This window comes from Mastigoproctus giganteus, chromosome 3 (genome assembly GCF_048544385.1).
Source record: "Mastigoproctus giganteus isolate SK-2022 chromosome 3, ASM4854438v1, whole genome shotgun sequence".
NCBI lineage: Eukaryota > Metazoa > Arthropoda > Arachnida > Uropygi > Thelyphonidae > Mastigoproctus > Mastigoproctus giganteus.
This window is the reverse complement of record NC_143577.1, coordinates 94,255,222-94,277,629: the sequence shown is the minus strand read 5'-3', so window position 1 is coordinate 94,277,629 and position 22,408 is coordinate 94,255,222. Positions and strand designations below refer to the sequence as shown.

Below are 22,408 nucleotides of genomic sequence, written 5' to 3'. Positions count from 1 at the left end.
AAACCACTCTACTTGTCCTACTCAACAAACAGTGTGTACAGCAACAACATTGATGATGTAACCGAACACATTACCAGCCATATATTATCAGCAGCCAAAATTTCCATTCCAAAATCCGACCAGTGCAAACAGGTACACCAAAACCGGTGGTGGAATGAAGATTGCTCAAAAGCTAAAAGAGAGAAAGACCGTACTTGGAATCAGTTTCACAAATTTCCAACTACTGCCAACCTAATTGTTTTCAAAAAAAACTCAGAGCCAGAGCTAGACAAATCAGAAAAAAAGCAAAACATGACTCCTGGATTAATTTTGCCTCAACTATTAACAAAAATACGGACTCTCTGATAATCTGGAAACAAATACGAGCACTTAATGGCAAATTTCTACCATTACAGTCTCCAATAATAGAATGGAATGGGCAGGACATATCCTCTCCTACTGATATTGCAAATGCTTTAGCAGAATCTTTCTATAATATTTCTGCCTCCTCCTCTTATATGACCTCCTTTCAATGCATTAAAACTAATGAATTAAATTGAATTTTTCAACTTGTCACTCACTTCCGTATAACCAACAGTTTACTGTAGCTGAGCTGAAAGAATCCTTGAGCAAATCTCCATCTAGTGCAGTTGGACCAGACGGCATTCACTACAGTATGCTCAAGCATCTATGTGAACCCGACTTATGCATACTATTGCTCTTTTACAACTGGATCTTTTCAGAAAATACATATCCTCTCTCGTGGCATCGTTCCTATATTTTCGCAATACCTAAACCCTGCAGAGATCCTTCTCAAATTCAGAATTATAGACCAATATCATTGACAAGCTGTTTGGGCAAAATATTTGAAAGGATGGTTCATAAGAGGCTCACCTGGATTCTAGACTCCCAAAATCTACTCTCTGATCATCAGTTTAGCTTCTGGAAAAACAAGTCCACCCTAGATTTACTTGTAAAAATTGAATCCGACATTCATAACACATTCGTCAAGAGGAAACATCTAGTGATGGTCAACCTGGATATTCATAAAGTATTTGACACCACATGGTGTCATGTTATCATTAAAGATGTGCATCAATTAGGACTGAGAGGCTACTCCCTTTAATAATTCAGAACTTTTTAAAATTCATACAAATGTATGAGACAGTGTCTCATACAGTGGAAAGAGCTGACACACCTAAACCAATAATAAAACTCTACCAATTAAAACAGAAACCAAAGCTTTGGCACTCTAGTGCCAAAATAGTGTAGTGCGAAGAGAAGTGGTATTTGCCCAGGCATGAATAGGACACACATCTAACTCGGCCTCCATCTACTGATAGGAGAGGATCCTCCTCCTCAGTGTCGAAACTGTTCAGTATTTTTGACAGTGAAATATATCCTGATTGAATGTCTGCACTATCAACACGACAGAACATCCATCCTGTTTTCTTTGACAAATCTACGAGAACCGATGACACTACCACATTATTGGAGAGGATGCAAATATCAATGAATTTATCTTTTCTAAAAAAAAATTGGACTATATCATAAATTCTAAAAGATCTTGGTAAAAAAAATTGGAGTTACATCTGACTTTGTTTTTAGCTTTTTCCTATGAATAGGTGCACTATAGCCCCAGCAGCTTATGTGCCCCTAAACCCCCATAACACACACACAAACACAAATCAGAAACATACCCCCCCCCCCACACACACACACATGCACACACACACATCCACACATTAGTGGAGTCCACTAGTGTGTGTGTGTGTGTGTGTGTGTGTGGTATGGAATGAAAGATGATCCTCCACATTGCCTTCAGTGTCTAACCATACTAACAGTGAAGCACGTGATCATAGAATGTCCACATTACCAAATTGCCTGCCAATCGGCTTTCAAATTGCATGCAAATGAACCATTAAGTTTTGAACTCAAACAGGAGAAAACTTAGATGTAAAGGAACTCTTTACATACTTCAGACTAATAAACCTTACCAACTGCATCTAATATTCCAACATCAGTGTAATATTACAACCGATGTTGTGTAATATTATATATGGAAAAAAAAAAATAAAAAAAAATATATATATATATATATATATATATATATATATATATATATATATATATATTACATTTAACTGAAATGTAATTTCAGTTAAATGATAACTGAAAATACCAAGACTTGAAAAGGAGCAATATAGCTGAAGCAGCTTTTGCACCACAAAACAATGGAATGCTTTTATCCATAAAGAACATCTTCTCATGGTTTACCTAGGCATTGAAAAAGCCTTTGATGCCACCTGGCACTATTGCATTCTTCAGAATCTGTATGCTACACGACTTTGGGGTCAGCTACCATTAATTACACAGAGCTTCCTTCAAAACAGAACCTTTCAGGTGCTTTAAGAAATTTAATGTACCTGAAACAGGCGCCTCTGTAGCCAGGTGGGAAGGAGCAGCAGTGCATAGCACACGCTTCTTGATTAAACCGGGGTTCGAGCCCGCCACCACCAAATACGGAGGATGCGGAAAGGTCAAGGGAATAACCACCGCATACCCCCGGAGCAATATGGCCTTAGTTGCTAATGCTACTAAAAAAAAAACCAAAATAACAAAAAAAAAAAATAGCACCTGAAACTATCCTGAATGGTTGTCCAAGAAGAAGGGGTCCCACAAGGATCAGTTCTTAGTGCAATGCTCTCTGCAGTTAGGCTAAACAATTCAACAGAGAATATTCTGCCTGATGTTGACACCTATCTATATGCAGATGACCTTACAAAATCCTGCCGCTCACAAAATATGCACTCCATTGAAAGACAACTGCAGCTCTCAATAAACAAAATAGTCGTGGGCATCGCACAGTGTCTACCACCTGTCTGCAATAAAAACAACTGCTATCCATTTTTGCAAGAAGTGTCAGCTCCATCCAGATCCTGAGCTAAGGTTAGGAACAAAACCGATACAACTTAGCAACAATATCCAGTTCTAGAATTTGACACTAAATTTACCTTTCAGATGCATATAATGCAGTTACTAACTGTGTATGTAAAACTTGAATATCCTTCAAGTTATCTCTTCTGTGGCATGGGGAGCCAATTTCTTCACACCTATATTGAATCTTAATAAGATCTCGTCGGGATAATGGCAGCCCAGTTTATGATTGTGCACGCAAGACAGCATTGGCTTGGCTCAATCCAGTCGAGCATAGTGCTCTGAGGATTGCTTTAGGAGCTTTTAAAATGTCCCAAGTGCAAAGTTTGCATTGGAATGTTTTCAATTTGCAGATGAACCTCCACTACATCTTAGAAGGAAAGTATTGCTTGTTAACTATGCAGCCAAATTACATAACCACCCTACTCACCCTATGTGGACATGTCTTTGAGCCTCAGTGGGTAAATTTATATAGAAATAAACCTACTGGTAATCCGGCTATATGAGCTAACACAATAATGGAACATCTACCCTGGAAATATCTTTCAAACTGCAGAAGTAGTACAAGCACCACGAGCAATGTATATATATCTCTTTGTGAAAACTACTTTCTTCAGCGTGAAAAACACTCCCTATCAAACCACAACCTTAGACAGTTACATGCAGCTCATGCATTGGCCAATGCTCATAATCTTCAGATATACACAGACGGCTCAAATTTTATATCTGTGGGAGCTACAGCAATCCTTCCTGTTTTATCCACTGTATCTGTCCAGTTGCATGTCTTGAATGCAGTGTTTTTACTGCTGAACTCTATGCAATCAAAATGGTTTTAAATCTCCTTAATGATCTTCTAAACAATCGAGTCATAATATATATACAGATTCTTTACGTGCAGTGTAAATCACTACGGAATAAATCACAATTTCCACCCATTATTGGCACAAATCAGATCTCTCCTACATTACCTCAATGAAAAAAAGCTGACAGTGAAGTTTTGCTGGATATTCAACCATGTTTGAATCCCAGGAAACGAGCATGCAGGCAAAGCACTCTCTTTGTTTAGATTCCATCCTAGAAATCTGCTAAATCATCCCATTAGATTCCATCAGAAATGTGCCATATCCAGACAGGTAACAAGCTTCTTGAAATAAAATAGAATCCATAGATGTGATATCCAGTTTCTGATTAAATAGGCATGAAGAGGTTTTGCTTGCAAGAGCACAAATTGGCCCCATATGTCTTCCTGCTAGGAGGAAATCCTCCCCTTTTCTCGCATTGTAGTTCCATACTTAGTGAAGAAGATTATCATTGAATTTTTTTTTTTCGGGCTCTCATGTGTGGGTAGCCTGGGAGCGGGATTTGGTGGGCACTCTCCCATTTTGCACCGCCGCCACCACTGGTGGGTGTGGGACTTCCTGGTGCTATTTTAGTGCTGGCTTAGAAGTAGACCCAGGGTTGGCTCCTTGTATTTTTATTTAATTGGTGGAAATGGCTGAATAGTCCTGGTGCCACTGAGACAGGTATCCATATACCGGGGGTTTCCGAAAAGTAAGGTAACACTTTTTTTTCTTAATAATGGTGAAAGGGAATGTGATGAAATGCGGTGGACAGGTAGACCCGTTAATAACGTTCAAAAAAGATCGCTAGTGTAGCGTTTCGGTACTGTTGCCTCACAGCAGATTCCAGTTGCAAAATGGTGGCTACCATGCAAGTGCGGTCCAAAACAGGTGTTCGTGAAGTTATTCGCTTTTTGCAAGCAAAAGGGTCTTCAAGTGACATTCACTGTGAACTGGTTGCTGTGTATGGCGAAAAGGTGATGACAAAGAAGCAGGTTTGTTTTTGGTTCAATGAATTTAAAGCGGGTCATGTTGACATTGAAGATTGACATCGGGCCAGCAGGCCTTCATCGAGCAAGACAGAAGACAACATTTCATGCATTAAGGGCATAGTTCTTGAAAACAGGAGAGTGAAACTGAGTGAAATTTCACAATAGTGAACCTGAGTAAGTAGACTGTTCACAATGTCCTTGGCTTTTGAAAGGAGTGCTGCTGTTGGGTGCCTCAACAATTGTCAGAGGAGGACAAAGCAAAATGCATGGGGATGTGTCTGGAGAACCTGTTGCGCTACAGTGACGAAGGAGAGGATTTTCTCGCTTTCATAGTCACAGCAGACGAAACGTGGGTTCAGAATTTTACCCCGGAGAGCAAACAAGACTCCATGACCTGGAAACATCCGCAATCTCCTGTGCGCAAAAAATTCAAAACTGTCCCAGTGTCTGAAAAGTCATGGCCACAGTGTTCTGGTATCTGTTGGTGAATTTGTTGCTGAAGGGAGGAACAATCAATGCAACAGCTTTACTATGCAATGTTGGAAAAACTGAAAGCCAACATTCGACGCAAATGACCAGGACTCCTAACAAGCTGTGTGATTTTGTTGCGCAACAACACAACTCCACACACTGCCCACACCACTCATGAGTGGTTGCACCGTAGTTGTTGGAAAACTGTCACGTTCCCCCGTACAGCCCAGACTTTGCGCCTTCAGACTTCCATTTGTTTTAAGCCCTCTGAAAAAACACCTTTCAGGAAAGCATTTCACCACAGATGAGGAAGTTCATCAGATGGTGTAACGTTGGTTACTGCATGTGGGCACGGACTTCTTCAGTACTGGTATAGATAAACTGATCCATCGTTGGGACAAGTGCATCAATAAAACTGGAGACTTTGTGGAGAAGTAGTGCATGTTCACTTATTTCTTGGTGTGTAATTTAAACTTTGTATTATTAAACATCATAGAGAGAAAAAAAGTGTTACCTTACTTTTCAGAAATCCCTTGTATGAATAATATATGAATTATCATTGAGTGTGCACATTACCATTCAGCTAGAATCACATGTTTCAGATCACTACTAAAACTTACAAAATCCTCTGCAACTAACCCGTATACTTGGAAATGATGCTAATTTATCAGAGCTTTTTACATACCTAAAAATGAACAACATATACAGTTACTTCTAGACCAATTTCCTTTCACGTACTGATAAACACTCCAAAGTAAACAGGTGTAATTTGGCCAAAGTAGCCCTTGTGCCATTAAATTCCTACCGAACAACAATATTCCCATACCAAAAAAGACAGGAGCAGCAAAATGTACAGACCCACTACCCAGTAAGCCTCATAAGCCATACCATGAAAGTTGTTTTGAAGTTGATTCTATGTAGAATTGAAGGCAAGATACAAGAGCAAATTGGAAAAGACCACATGGGTTTTAAAAAGGGGGTTGGCACAAGAGAAGCAGTATTTGTTCTGAATATACCATGGCATATACTATTCATCTGTTTCATTGACTTTAACAAAGCATTTGATTGCTTGAAACATGGAACCTTATTCCAGCTGTTGGACAAACTAAACATTGATCCCAAGGAATTAAGGATACTATGGTTACTACATTTTGAACAAGAAGGAAACAGACTAGGTACAAATCCAGAAAGGGGTGAGGGAAGGTTAGCATTAGCATTAGTAGAGGCATATGATGCAAGAAATCAAGCTTATGCAGCATCAGCCAGAAAAAAAAAAAAAAAACTTCCACTTCACCCCTACGTTCATTCGAAATACCTGTCCAGCTGAGCCTTAAATTTATTTAGGCTATCAACTTCCACAACAAGGGATGGAAGTCTGTTCCACCAACCAACTACCCACTGGCTAAAAACAAATTTCCGCACATCTATCCTACATCTGTCTCTCCTCAATTTGAATTTATGCCCTCTCAGGTGATTATTCTGAGCAAGAGGCAGAATCCTATCAGCATTGAGCATGCTCAAACCATTCAAGGCTTTATACACCCTGCCGGTGCCTAGTCTCCAGACACTGTAATTTGCAAAACTTAAGCCTTTCTTCGTAAGAGCAACCCTTTGTTTCATTCACTAATCTTGTTGCCCTTCTCTGTACTCATTCCAGAAGCTCTACATCCTTCTTGAAATGAGGCCTCCAGACCTGTATACAGTACTCAAGGTGTGGCCTCACCATTGCCTTATACAAGGGAATAATCACCTCCTTATCCCTGCTAGAAAAATTCCTGTATATCATCGATAAGACACCATGAGCTACTCTTGCAGCCCGTCTGCACTGCTCAGAGAACTTCATATCTGCCTGCACAATTACCCCCAGGTCCTTTTCATTCTCTACCACTGTCAGTGTAGTACCACAGAGTTGATACGTTGCTCTGGGGTTGCTGTTTCCCATATGCAGTACTTTACATTTGTCATTGTTAAACTTCATTTGCCACCTCTCAGCCGATCTGCTCAACCTTTCCAGATCTTGTTGCAGCAGCATAGTGTCAGTAGTGTCCTTAACAACCCTGCCAACTTTTGTATCGTCTGCAAACTTGGACATTAAGCTTGATATGCCATCATCAATATTATTTATAAATACAGAAATCAATAATTGGTTGTGTGTTGTCTCCTATGTTGTACAATCCCTATGCAGAAACCATTATCGATATAATACAAGGGCCAAAAGAAGGAATTACTGTTAATGGTTCAGTTATCAGTATTCTGCAATACACAGATGATATCTGTGTATTGCAGTTATTCAACCTCATTGCAACATCAGGGGAAAAGCTGCAAACACTCCTCGACAAAGTGGTAACAGGCAGTGAATAGATAAGATAGGCCTTAACAATTAATGCCAAAAAGACCAAAACTATGGTCATAAGCAAAAACATCTTGCCTAGAATCAAAATATGCTGCGGCACCTCCCCATTGAAAAAGTGACTATATAATATCAGTGTAGATACACCATACTTACCCATAAATTTGAACTGCGTATGTAGTGTAAAGGCATCGTTTTAATTTTATCTCATATTGTGGGCGCCTTCACGAGATAGCTGGTTATTTAATACTTCTCTACTAGAGAAGCATTATTATTAGCTATATGGTGCAAGGAAGCCTGAGGCTTATGCTGCACCAACCAAAAAAAAAATTCCCGAGAGAGTGTCAAAAGTAAAGGAAATCACCAAGAAGAGAAGAATGATGATATCTAGCTCAGGACCCTGGGTGTGCCAAGCCAAGCCCATACTCACCAGATGTTGAGCCCCTTGGGATAAATTTACTCAAAGCTGTGCAATACCAGCTATCTCGTTGTGAAGGCACCCACAATACGAGATACAATTAAAATGATGCCTTTACACTACATACGTAGTTCAAATTTATGGGTAACTATGGTGTATCTACACCAATATTATTTAGTTAATTAACTAAACCCATAAGAAATTATGCCTTGTGCATTTTGTCTTCTAATTGTACAAGTGAATAGCTTTAAATAACTAGGGAAGATCTTTACAAATAATATTGACCAGGGCACAGAAATTAGAAGCAGAATTGGTATGGCCAAAGAGGTATTTAAGAATCTTAAGAACTTCCTCTACTACACTAAACTCAATTTCCAGAAAAGATATTGAATGGCCAAATGCTACACATGGAGCACCCTCCTATATGGTTGAGAGACCTGGGTCATGCAGAAATCAGGAAACCGGAGCCTTTTAGATGTGGACATTCAGAAGAATGCTCAAAATTCTATGGACAGATAGGGTCACCAATAAGAGGGCTCTTAAGAGGGCAAGAACCACAAGAACACTAACTACAATTGCAAGGAGGAAGACTGCCTACCTCAGGCATATTATAAGAAGCCCTCTCTACAATTACTTGTAGAGACTAATCCTGCAGAGTAATAGCAAAAGGAAGACAAAGAAAAAAGTGGCTTGATAACATCAGAGAATGGACAGTGGAGAGGGTCTTTCAATGTAAACTATTTTAAAAAGCAACTGAGAGTTGGCTGGAAAATGTTGGTCTCCAACGTTCAAATTGAATACGGAACCTGAAGAAGAATGCCAAACTGCTCCAATTTGTACAGCAGCCTTTCATGTGAAATAGTATCCGAAGCTTTTCTGAAATCTAAATGTATTTTGTCAAAGTTATTTTTTGCATCCAGTTCCTTTGTTACTATATTATAGCTTGGTCACACAAGATAACTCCTTATGAAGTCCATGCTGTGATAGCCATATAAATGCATTCCTGTCTAGATGATCTTGTATTACTTCTTTAACCAATGATTCCATTATTTTGCCTGGAACAGAAGCTTACAGGTCTGTGATTACTTCACCCTTTGTGAATTGGAATAATACTTGGATTATATAGCAAGCATTAATCTGATTAGGGCTTGATCTGTAATGCCATTTCTCAAAATTATGTATGTAAAATAGTATTGATGTTCATAGGTTTCAAACATTGAGAACATTTTTTTTCTGCCATCTCTGTTCACTCAATTATAAACAAAAATTCATGATTTTAGTAACATTCCTGTTTTAATTTTGAAGAATTTGACTTCTGATCTGTAAATCTTTGTTTTATGAATGTGAATTAATTTTTATAACACATTCATTATTATTTTTTTATTTTGATGCAATGGCATCATTGTTCATAATTGCAATTATTTCTTTATATTTAATTTTATATTCATTTATATTTACATGTGTATTTTGCATTTTATAGGTAAAGGAGCAATTCATTCTGAAATTCATTTGGATCAAGATGCTAGTCATGGTCAGAAAGAACTGATAAAAATAATTGAGTTTTACAAAAAAGGTGCTTCATATACAGAAGTTGAAAAAATGTTTCATGAGTGGCAGAGCAGACATCGGGATTCATCTAAAGAATCTATGGTGAGTCTTTCCTTTTTTTTATTAGTTTTTATGTAAAAGTTTAAAAGAAATTTTCTCTCTAAACAAAATTGTAATTATAGATAATGTTTACATTCATCTTATTGTTATGACAGTTCCCCCCTGGAAATAGCAATATTTTAAAAACATGATTTTTTTCAGATATTTTGTAGCAAACCTGCATATTCCTTGAATAGTAAGTCATGTAAATTTGAAAGCTAGATGTATCTTGTAAGTTGAATTTGCTTAATTTCAGAGTGCATTTCAGTACTTCTCTTTTGAAAGTCTTTCACGAGATGTTTTGGTATCTTGGCTAATTATTTTCTATCTTGTGAGTTATCAGTTTTCAATGTTTAATTCTTCTAATTTGTCTAATTCTTCCTTCAGTTGAAGCTAGGGGGGGGGGGCAGAGGAAACTTTTTGGCCATTTTCTGAAGATGAGGCAAACCTGAGACTATCTGATTTCGCAAGTCTTTCCTGAGTTCACTGGGGTGTTCTAGGTATGGAGGGGAAAGATGCTGATATCCACTAGTTAGTTATAGCCAGACTGGACAGTGTCTTGAATACATTGCAATGTCAGAGTGGTAGTAACATTTTGAGAGTAGGGTGGGGGGAGGCTGGGTGCTAAGGAAACTGGACCAAAGAAAAACAGGAGTCTGCTGTGCCATAGTGGAAAACATCAGTAGTTGGGAGAGAAGGCAAGCAGGGGGATGGTAAGGCTGTAAACATGCCTGTGCCTAAACATGCTGTAAACATGTCTGGGCTGTTAGATTTAGTATTAGTAGTGGCAAATGATGCAAGGAAGCAAGCTTATGATGTCACCAGAAAAAAAAAATCATTTGTCCATCCCCTTTAATAATTTGTCTAATTCTTCCTTCAGTTTATTCATGTTACTCACTCCTACAATTTTTTTTTTTTTTTTTGGAGGATTATCTTTTTAGAGGTTGAAAGTGCCGATTTAAGCCAATTTGCTAGATGTTTTCATCTAACTTACATCTGTTTGAGCTACAGTAGAAACAAAGTTTCAAGTGTGAGCATGCATAAGAACAACTATTAGGCATGGTCAAAATAACTTGCCTACATGCCTCAGGAAATGTGACTTTATTTTGTATTTTTGTACACAGTACCCTTCACGACTACAACCCTGGCTTGTAGCTGTTGAAGTGTATTGTGTATGGTGTGTGCCTTTTTATGCAGTAAAGAGTTCTTTTTGAATTTTTTTTTTTTCCCCTGTTATCCCTAGCTCAAGGTTTGGGAAAGGCTTGGATAGCTTTCTTTGCAGGTTGGACAAACAGGGTTTTTGACTGAGCAATCTGCTTGAGTGTGCTCTTTAGATCTGCAAATGGGACATATGGCTTCATCTTGACACACCTATTGGGAATGACCATATTTCTGACATTTCAAGCAACGAAAAGGATTTGGAATGTAGGGTCGAATCTGACAGTTTAAATTACTAGCTTTAATTGAGGATGGCAAGTCTGGAGTGCAGAATGTCAGATTGATGGCTGGTTGGGGTGAGATTTCCATCTTTTTTTTTTTTTTTTTGTCATGATCCATTTCACATTTATTACTTTTTGACTGCTGAGTTCTTGGAGTAGTTCTTCAGAGATGGTAAATAGGTCCCACTCGCTGTGACACCTTTTAATGAATTTAGTGTTTTGTGTGGAGTAATTGATGCTGTCAACCCACCAACTGTTGTTTTTAAGTCTCTCAAAGTTTTGAGGTGGCTGTTTCAATCACATCTCCAGATTGCAGTCTTTTATCCATTTTTGGTAATCCATCAATGGACTCCAAGATTTTTTGAATTAAGAAAGGTGATAACCTACCCACAGGTTGGGTGGATAGTGAATGAATCACCAAGAAACTTGGTAAATTGGTGCGGACGTGCCTTTCTGCCGCTACTGGAACAGAGAAGTTTTTTCTGATTTATATTCTGCTTTATTAGTTTAAATTGACATATTAACTTATTTCTAGAGTAGCTTTATATTCCTATTTACGGTACTTAAAGTTAAAGTAACTTAGATAGAGATTTGTAGGTATTACTTAGTATCGGAAAGGGTATCAAATACACGAGTTTACCGTTCATAGACAGCCGCCATAGTTACGTGAAAATTAATCAGTAAATCTATTAATCTTGTCGAACTTCATTGGCAATTAAATTGTTCTTTTAACTATATATATATAACGACTTAGAGTACAAACGTAACAAATAATTAATACATACTTGATACTCGTTCGTGAATTCCCGCCATTTTTACACGATAGCATAAGCTTAGTGTAGTATAGTGCATGATATAATATTGTCAATTATTCAGTAAATCTATTAATCTTGATAAACTTTATTGTCAATTAAATTGTATTTTTAACTCTATAAATATATATAACGACTTAATCGTAACAAATAATTAATACATAACTATAGTGGTACACGTGATACGGAAGTTGTATAAAGGGAACACTAGATACCGAAAAAAAAAAAAAAAAAACAATATATATATATATATATATATATATATATATATATATATAATATACCTTAAGGATTTAATTTTTGTTTTAAATTTTATTGAATTACATTGAAATCATGACTCTAACCAGAGCAGCAAAGCAAAAGGCTCAAGCTAATGGGAGTGCTGTGGTTCAGGGGAGAACTGAGGGGGCCAGTTGCCCTCTGAATCACAGTCTATTAAAATGCACTGTTTGCTTGATGTTTGCGGAGCAGTTGGGTACGGGACATGATACTGCCAAGGGGGATGTCTTTGTGTGTGCACGATGTAAGGAGTGCAAGGAAATCAGGCGACAACTCAGCGTTGTTATGGGCCTTTATGAGAGCTTGAAGGACAGGGTGGATGCCCTCGAAGGAAATAAATTGAGGGGCCCATCAAGCTCTCAGCTGCCCACATCAACGCCAGAGCTTGCACTTGGTCATCAGGCAACACAGAAGCAGCCCCCTAGGCAGAATGCGCTGGTCCCACAGGAACTAGTAGTTGTTGGTGACTCTATTGTCAGGGAAACGGGGAACATGCTTTGTAAAAAGGATAGGTGGAATAGGACCAGGGTATGTCTGCCAGGGGCAAAGGTTGATGACATTGTAGAGCGGATATCATCTTTTAAGGGCACAAAAGGTGATATAGTTGTACACGTTGGCACGAATGATATTAAGAGTAGGAGACCGGCGGAATTACTTAGCAAGTACAGGTCACTGCTGAAAAAAAGCCGTGAATTAGGATTGAACTTGAAAGTGTCTGCAATTCTGCCCAGACACGATAGGAGGGAGTATATGATGAGAGCCTTGTCGATCAATTCGGCCCTGGAGGGATTGTGCAAGGCTCAAGGGGTAGAATTTTTTTCAGCCTGGACTGTACTTGTTAACAGGAGAGATTGCTTCTACAGGGATGGGATACACTTAAATAGAAAGGGTGCAAGAATTTTTGCTGATGCTGTCGAGGCAGTGTTAGGTGGGTCGGAAAACTGCTAGTTGGGGGGGATACAAGGACTAATAGATTAACAGTAGCCACTGGCAGAGGTGGAAGTGATTCTTGCACTGCTTCTATTGAAATGAGCAGAAGTCTGAAAAACAAGATGCAGGATATTTCAGAGACTGCTGGTAGTCATTGCGTTACAAGTAAACACATGGGTTGTGTTAGGGTAGCTAAGAATAGAAACAGGTGCATGTATACCTGCGTGTACACCAATGCTAGGAGTTTGGTAAATAAATTTGATGAATTTGAGGTATTGCTCAAAACATCAAAGGCAGATATTGTTGGGATATCAGAGACGTGGTGTCACACAGATATAAGTAATGCGGAACTGGAATTTGGGGAATACAATGTGTATAGAAAGGATAGACAGGACAGGAGGGGAGGAGGGGTTATGCTATTAATTAAGAAACACATAAAGTCCAAGGAAGTGAAGCCAGTCGACATCGATGGACAGGGCAGTGCCGAATCAGTTTGGTGTGACATAAGCATAGGGAAATCAAAATTGAGAGTAGGAGTGTGCTATAGGCCTAATGACTCTGATGAGTATAATAATATATTGTACAGGGAAATAGAGTGGGCCAGTAAATCAGAGAGTCTTATAATGGGGGATTTTAATTTCCCAGATATTGACTGGAATTTGTGGGTTGGTCACTCGCACACTAGCAAGGCTTTTGTGGATTTATTGGATGATTGTTTTCTACACCAGCATGTTCGTGAGGCAACAAGAGGGAGCAATACTCTTGATCTGATTATCAGTAGTGACTCTTCATGCATTAAGAACCTGCAGATAAATGAACCACTAGGTGGCAGTGATCACAGTGTGTTGAAGTGGGATTTACTCAAGGAGGTAACTACCATCAGAGGTAAAGGGAAGGGTTTTTGTTTTCGTAAAGGCGACTATGATGGTCTGAGACAGTATTTAAATTCTATACAGTGGGACCAACTGATGATGTTACCAACAGCAAACTCAAAATGGGAAGCATTCAAGGAACTAATCTTGGAGGCTACCAGGCTTTACATACCAACTAAGAAATATTGTTCAAGGTTTAGGCCTAAATGGTTGTCAGATGAACTAATGAGACATGTGGCAGAGAAGAAAAATGCATGGGATACATATAAATTAATGGGTGACATGGAAGCCTATGATAGATATAAGTTGGTCTGTAACCAAGTCACAAAGGAGATTAGGCAGGCAAAGGCAGACTACGAAAAATCCTTGGCAAAGGATGCAAAGAAAAACAGAAAAGAGTTCTTTACATACTTGAACTCGAGAAGGAAAGGGATGAATCAGATTGGTCCACTGGATATTGATGGTTCAACAGTTGAGGATCCTGCTCAGGTGGCTAACAATCTAAACGAGTATTTTGCATCTACATTCACGCATGAGGAGTTATTCAGGAAGGAGAATGATGTAGGTAAAGTAAACATTGGCAGTGAGCTGGATGATTTTGTAATAACTGAGAGGAAAGTGGAGGAGAGATTGTTGAGGATAAACATAAAAAAGGCACCTGGGGTGGATGGGATCTATCCAGTTATATTAAAGGAGGCAGCAAAGGAAGTATGCAAACCCCTAGCCATAATTATGAGAGCTTCTTTGGACTCAGGGGAGGTACCCATAGACTGGAGATGTGCAAATGTAACCCCAATTCACAAAGGAGGATCAAAGGCTGACACAAGTAATTATAGACCTGTTAGTTTAACTTCTGTTCCAGGTAAATTAATGGAGGCACTGGTTAAAGAAGCACTGCAGGATCATCTAGACAAGAATTCAGTTATAGCTCAGACGCAGCATGGTTTTGTTAAGGGCAGGTCTTGCCTGACCAATTTGATTGGATACTATGATGTAGTCACAAAAGAACTGGATGCAGGGAATAACTTTGATATTATATATTTGGATCTTAGAAAGGCTTTTGATACTGTTGCACATGGAAGACTGCTGCACAAATTGGAGCAGTGTGGCATTGGAGGCAAATTGCTGCTATGGATAAGGGGATGGTTGAGTGGCAGAAGACAGAGAGTGGTAATCAATGGACACTGCTCAACGTGGACTAATGTTATTAGTGGAGTTCCTCAAGGTTCAGTGTTGGGTCCGTTGTTGTTTTCGGTGTTTATGAATGATATTGATGATGGGATATCAAGTTTAATGTCCAAGTTTGCAGATGATACAAAGGTTGGCAGGGTCGTCAACGACACTACTGACGCTATGCTGCTGCAACAGGATCTGGAAAGGTTGAACAGATGGGCTGAGAGGTGGCAAATGAAGTTTAACATTGACAAATGTAAAGTACTGCATATGGGAAACAGTAACCCCAGAGCAACGTATCAACTCTGCGGTACCACACTGACAGTGGTGGAGAATGAAAAGGACCTGGGGGTAATTGTGCAGGGAGATATGAAGTTCTCTGAGCAGTGCAGACGAGCTGCAAGAGTAGCTCATGGTGTCTTGTCAATGATATACAGGAATTTTTCTAGCAGGGATAAGGAGGTGATTATTCCCTTGTATAAGGCAATGGTTAGGCCACATCTTGAGTACTGTATACAGGTCTGGAGGCCTCATTTCAAGAAGGATGTAGAGCTGCTGGAACGGGTACAGAGAAGGGCAACAAGATTAGTAAATGGAACAAAGGGTTGCTCTTACGAAGAAAGGCTTAAGTTTTGCAAATTACAGAGTCTGGAGACTAGGCACCGGCGAGGTGATCTGATAGAGGTGTATAAGGCCTTGAATGGTTTGAGCATGCTCAATGCCAATGGGATTCTTCATCTTTCTCAGAATAATCACCTCAGAGGGCATAAATTCAAATTGAGGAAGGACGGATGTCGGATAGATGTGCGGAAATTTGCCTTTGGCCAGCGGGTGGTTGGTTGGTGGAACCGACTTCCATCACTTGTTGTTGAAGTTGATAGCCTAAACAAATTTAAAGCTCAACTGGACAGGTATTTCGAACGAACGGAGGGGTGAAATGGGAGAGGGTTTTTTTTTTTTTTTTTTTGGGCTGATGCTGAATAAGCTTGCTTTTTTGCATCGTATGCCTCTGCTAATGCTAATGCTAATGCTAAATCTTCATGACATTTTGCTTCTTTTCCTAGTCTTAAGTTGACTTGAGTCAGCATCAATGTTAGTAGTTTCTGCTCTTGAGCTCAAAGGCTCTGAGTTTGGATAATTATTTTTATCCATGATGACACCTTTTAGCCCTGGATGGGTTTGTCTTTACCACCCAGGTTACCGGCCCAGCCACTGGTAGGCAGGAGCAGTGCCGCTTGGTGGTCAAGCGTAGAGGTTAGTAGGACTAGCTAAATTAAAGAAAGAATGTAGTTATCCTTTCCTTCTTGACCCTGGATGCCAAGCGAATCTTGAGGCAAAGCGATCTTTGCGATTCGTAGAGCTTCCCCCCCCCCCCCCCCGGTGACTGAGTTTTTTGTGGTTTATTTCAGTTTAAGTCTTTCTGTTAATTAGTTCTACTTTTTTTAAAAGTATAAAAGGAGAGCCAGAAAAAGGAAAGTACCTTTTTCTTTATTATATACTAACCGTAGTAACTCCTACGCTTGGCCACAAGCAGCACTGCTCCTGCCTCCCCGTGGCAGGGCTGGTAACCTGGGTGGAAAAGCCAATCCCTCAGGGCAAAAAGGAGCTGACATGGATAAAGAAAATTATCCAGCATTAGAGCTGCCGAGCTCCAATACCACAGATTGGTATAACTTGAAGCAAGGAAATGTGCAAAATAAGTGCTTAAAAAAAGATAATAACCAACCAGAGTATCCAACTTTCCTCGTTATCCATTCTTTAAGTAGTCAACCAGTGAGTAAACTGTCTCCATTTATCACGCAGAGATTTCTAGAAAATGCTGCTGGATCACCTAAAATGGTCAAAAGATTACAGTCAGGCAATTTGCTCATTGAGACAACACAGTCCAAACATTGAACTGTTGTTAAAGCTCACAACATTTGGAGGAATTCCTGTTAAAATCTCTCCCCACACCACCCTAAATAGTTCCAAAGGTGTTATCTCTGAGTGGGATCTATTGAATGTAACAGAAGAGGAGCTTGTGCAGGAACTGAAAGATCAAAAGGTCATACAAGCTAAGAGAATTATGACTCGTAGGGATGGCAATCTCATTCCAACATGTAGCATAATGCTTGCATTCAGTATTCCAAACTTACCAAATACTGTTAAAGCTGGTTATCTAAATTGCCATATTCACCCCTACATACCAAATCCACTATGGTGTTATAAGTGAGTGTGATAAGTTCGGACACTTTCAGACGTTTCAAGGAAACACAATATGCCCAAAATATGGATCCTAGGATCACACTCAAACCGACTGTACTGCAACATCTCCAGTTTGTCCTAATTGCAAGGAAGATCATCCTTCATATTCTAAAAATTGTGAGTCGTGGAAACTTGGGGAAAAAAATACTGAAATTTAAGGTTGAACACAAAGTGACCTATCAGGAAGCGAGATGACAAATACTGAAAGATACTCCTGCACGCAGTTATGCAAATATTACAAAGAAATATCGTTCTGTTGCTGCACAAACCAGTGACTCAGTTCCACCTAACATATTGCTTGCTGAATGGGGTAGGGCTCAGCTTTCAGTTCCTCAGCCATCTTTGAAGCAAAACACCAAAGACCAGACTTGTAATACCCCAATTTCCATCCCTTCTACTAGTGGCATAAAGTCTCAAAGTGAAACTAGGATGGCAAAAGCTGAATCATCTAAGAGCCACAGTAATACTTCAGAAATGGATATAGATGACAAAACTCAACAAGAACCTTTATTAGAAATTTATGCTGAAGATGATATGGACACTGGACGGCCTACCTTTCCTAAAAAAGATAAAATTAAAATAGATTGCAATAAGCTTACTACCTCTAAAAAAACAACCGGATCATCCTACCACTTAAACTAAAAAAGCAGTGCATTTTATAATGGAATTGTCGAGGACTACGTACTAATACAGATGAGCTATATGACTTAATTCGACATTTCAGTCCAGCAGGCTTTTGTTTACAGGAAACATTTAACTCAACAAGTGACCCTCTCAATAAAGAAATATACTTTGTACAGGCGTTACAGGAATGCAGCCCATGGAGGTGTAGTAGTTTTAGTATCCATTACAAATCCATCTAGGCAAAAATCCCCTTAAACTAATTTAGAAGTTGTGGCTGCAAGAATAGAACTTGGAATAATTTTTTTCTCTTGTATCTATTTATCTTCCACCGAACCAAACGTATGTGCTCAAAGACTTTGATGAGCCCCTTGCCCAGATACCATCTATTTGTTTGAGGGGTGACTTTAATGGACACAATCCATTATGGGCAAGTCTACATATGGATAAGAGGGAAACTAATAGAAACTTTACTGGACACACAGTCTAACTCTGCTGAACACCGATGTATATACTCGTGTGCATTCTCCCACAGGAAATACTTCTGCCGTAGATTTGTCTATCTGCTCCCCTGCACTGTACCCAAGTATACATTGGGTGGTATTGGATGATCCACATAACAGCGATCACCTTCCTATTATTTGTAGATTCCAAACTATCTCCACCTAACTATCTCCACAGGAAACTTGCAGAAGATGGAAATTCTCAAAGGCAAACTGGACAAAGTTTTCCTTAAGTATATCTTTAGATAAACATTTGATTCAGAATCTGTCAATAGATGAAGCCACTGACCATGTCACTACACAGATACTAGCAGCAGCTGATAAAACTATTCCTCAGTTGTCGACTCGTCCATGCAGGCATAAAAGCTACTGGTGGAATGATGAATGTAATAAAGCAAAAAAGAAAAGAATAAAGCTTGGAATATTTTCTGCAAGCATCCAACTACTATTAACTTGATTATTTACAAGAAACTTACTGCTAAAGCATGACAAATAAGAAGGAAATCCAAAAAAAAAGCTTCCTGGATACAGTTTGCTTCCACTATCACAAAAAACACTGATACTAGATTAATATGGAGGAAAATCCAACATCTGAACGGCAAATTATCCTTTGTCATCCTCTCCTATATTGATCTGTAAGGGACAGGAACTGTCTTTGCCAAAAGACATAGCAATGCTTTTGCTGAAGCTTTGCCAAAATTTCAGCAGCAAATTCATATGATGCTCCATTCCGATGAATTAAAGAGGCAACAGAAAGGCAGAAGTTAAATTTCAACACCGGTCGCTCTTCTATATAACCAGTCTTTTACAATATCCGAATTAAAGGAATCTCTTAACAGAGCACCCAATAGTGCAATAGTGCATAATATAAAAAATACCTGATGGCATTTTTTATATTATGTTAAAATACTTGAATGATGCTGCTTTACAAACTCTTCTAATATTTTTTAATAGAATTTTTCAGGAACATGATTATCCTTCATGACACATCAGTTGCTGATGTGTCATAAAACCCTAACAACCAACCAACCAACCTCTGAATTAGTTTCGAAACCTTGTTTTCTTTGATTATCAGATTCCATAGAGTAGGGATTCCAACCCGGTGTTAACATACCCTCAGTAGGTATGAGATGCTTGTTAAAGGGGTAGGGTAGGGAGTGTGGGATCCTATCCAATGACTGTCTAATATTAAAACCAAAGGATATTCATTATTAATATAAGTATTTGATGTACTTATGTTACATTACATAATATATATTAGCAGATCCTATTACATAGATTAACTAATAATGCATAACTTGTATATTTACTAGGAAGCTCTTAATATATTGAGACAAATGTATAAAGATGCCCAAAAGACAAAAACAGAGAAAAAACAAACATTCAGTTTTTTTGAGTTGCGAACCTTTTTTCACAATATATTGGGAAGAAGAGATAGCGCTGGGGGAAAGGTAAATATAAAATAATTTTAAATAATAAATAAGGATGTCTATTTTCTAATAAGAAATGGTCTGTCCATGTTTCTTTTAGCAACTTTATTCTTTTATTACTCTTATGGATGGTTCAAGAAAGTAGTCTTTGTTGAAATGATAATTTTTTTTCAGTTAGAATAAAAAAAAAAAAGGGATAAAATTTGGCTGCTAAATGCAAAAAAACAATAACTGCTGCTACTCTTATGAGGTACTCATAATTTTCAGGACTAACTGAATGAAAAAATGTCATCTGCTGAGGAACCACCACATGATTACAGTGATCAAAAAACTTGCTACTCGGCCATGAAAAGGCTCTTAATGCCCATGGTGGGAAATGAAAAACACTATTTGGGGGAGGGGGATGATTGGTATCCTTAGAAATAAATATGGATTGGGGATTTAGGTAGGCATGTTATTTCAACATGTCTACATTTTCATGAATTCATGATCAAGTGATTTCCAGTTATCTGTACAGTGCTTTCTGTGTATATATCATTGGACTACAGCATTCTTTAAAAGCAATATGCTATAGGACTTTGTGGTCAGCTGCCACTAATTGTACAGTGGTTTTCAAAACTTCAAGTTCATCACTGCAGTGCTCTATTGTGATCACTTGTTCAAGTTGTGCCACAAGAATCAGACCTTAGTGTGTGCTCTTTGTGGTTAGGATAAACAGCCTAACAGAGAAAATCCTTGTTATTGTTGACATCTGTCTATATGCAGATGATCTTACTCTATACCTTGTCATCCACAAAATATATACTCCATTGAATGCCAACTTTGTCCAACTGCAACTTGCTATAAACAAAGGTGCCGAGTTCAAAATGATATATACATTCTCAAAAAAAATTTTTTTTTTTTTTTTTTTTTTTTGCTATTGAGCTGTTCCAAGTGAATATAGTATTTTTACTTCTAAACTATTGGTTTCCTTATTTTCATAATCTAGAGTAGCTGTTTTGCATTATGAGGACTAGGTAGAGGCCCAGAAAAGAAATATAACTTTGTTTCTTTTTCTAATAGTACTAACCAAATTAACCTAGCCACTTGATTACCTTGTAGCACTGTTTGTGCCTCTCTATGGCTAAGCCGGAAACTCAGAAGGAAAAGTTGATCCTCCCCAGGGCTGAAAGGAGCAAATATGGACTGAAGAGAGCCATGTGGTACTGAAATAATTCAGTACCACGTGGCTCTCTTGAATCTAGTGAAAGGGGCAGAGAAGGTACTATGACATCGAAAAAAGGAAATACCTAGTTTCCTTATTTTGCATTGATGGGGCTAACTTTTCATCTGTTTTCCAGCCTAACTACTGGGAGGAAGGAGTAGTGGCATGTGGTAATTAAGCAAATTTCTGCACATTTCATGGTGCAGAAGGGCTTGGGAAATATTGCTGGCCCTCCTCAGAGATAGTCTGCATGGTACAACAGAACTACTTGTTGAAATGGCAGAACATTCTTCTGAATGTTAAATGGCTATAGAAATCTCTTCCTTCATTGGAATTCCAACTAACGTCATCTGTGCAAAGTCATTAGTAATTGTGAAAGCATGACATCTTGAGCAGCTAGGTCCATGCGACTAGAAAACAGAAACCAGCTGGAGTGGTGCCTCCATAGCCAGGTGGGCAGGACCAACAGTGCGTAGTGCACACTTCTTGATTAGACCATTGTTCAAGCCTGTGACACCAAATACGGAGGATGTGGAAAGGTCAGGGAATGACCACCGCATGTCTCCGGAGCAATATGGCCGTAGTTACTAATGCTCCTAAAAACCAAATAACAACCAACTGGTGTTTTCTGGAGCCTGCCAGACCACCCCATGTGGACATCTGTTTTGGAACCACAATGGGAAAATCTTTAACACATCTGGACTGCCAAATATCCATTTAGTGTTCTTCTCCAAGAGCTACTTAGGGAGCTTAACACCAAAGTAGACTCTTCCACCCTGGCTTGCTCAAACTCCAGGAACCAAACATTCTGACTTCATTAGTACAGGCATATGATGCAAGAAAGCAAGCTTATGCAGCATCAGCAAAAAAAAAAAAAAAAAACCCTTCCACTTCACCCCCTCCGTTCGTTCGAAATACCTGTCCAGCTGAGCCTTAAATTTATTTAGGCTATCAACTTCCACAACAAGGGATGGAAGTCTGTTCCACCAACCAACTACCTGCTGGCTAAAGGCAAATTTCCGCACATCTGTCCTACATCTGTCTTTCCTCAATTCGAATTTATGCCCTCTCAGGTGATTATTCTGAGCAAGAGGCAGAATCCTGTCAGCATTGAGCATGCTCAAACCATTCAATACTTTATACACCTCTATCAGATCACCTCACCGGTGCCTAGTCTCCAGACACTGTAATTTGCAAAACTTAAGCCTTTCATCGTAAGAGCAACCCTTTGTTCCATTCACTAATCTTGTTGTCCTTCTTTGTACTCG

At 38.9% G+C, this 22,408-nt stretch overlaps 1 protein-coding gene across 1 annotated transcript in view; it reads left to right on the top strand.

The window, feature by feature from the left end:
* The window catches only part of LOC150088162 (uncharacterized), a 263,728-nt gene that overhangs the window by 188,982 nt on the left and 52,338 nt on the right, over positions 1-22,408 (top strand). The window contains exons 9-10 of the mRNA XM_090370052.1: positions 9,467-9,636; positions 19,820-19,957. Of these exons, the coding sequence (XP_090226178.1) occupies positions 9,467-9,636; positions 19,820-19,957 (308 nt within the window). The remainder of the gene's footprint in view (positions 1-9,466; positions 9,637-19,819; positions 19,958-22,408) is intronic.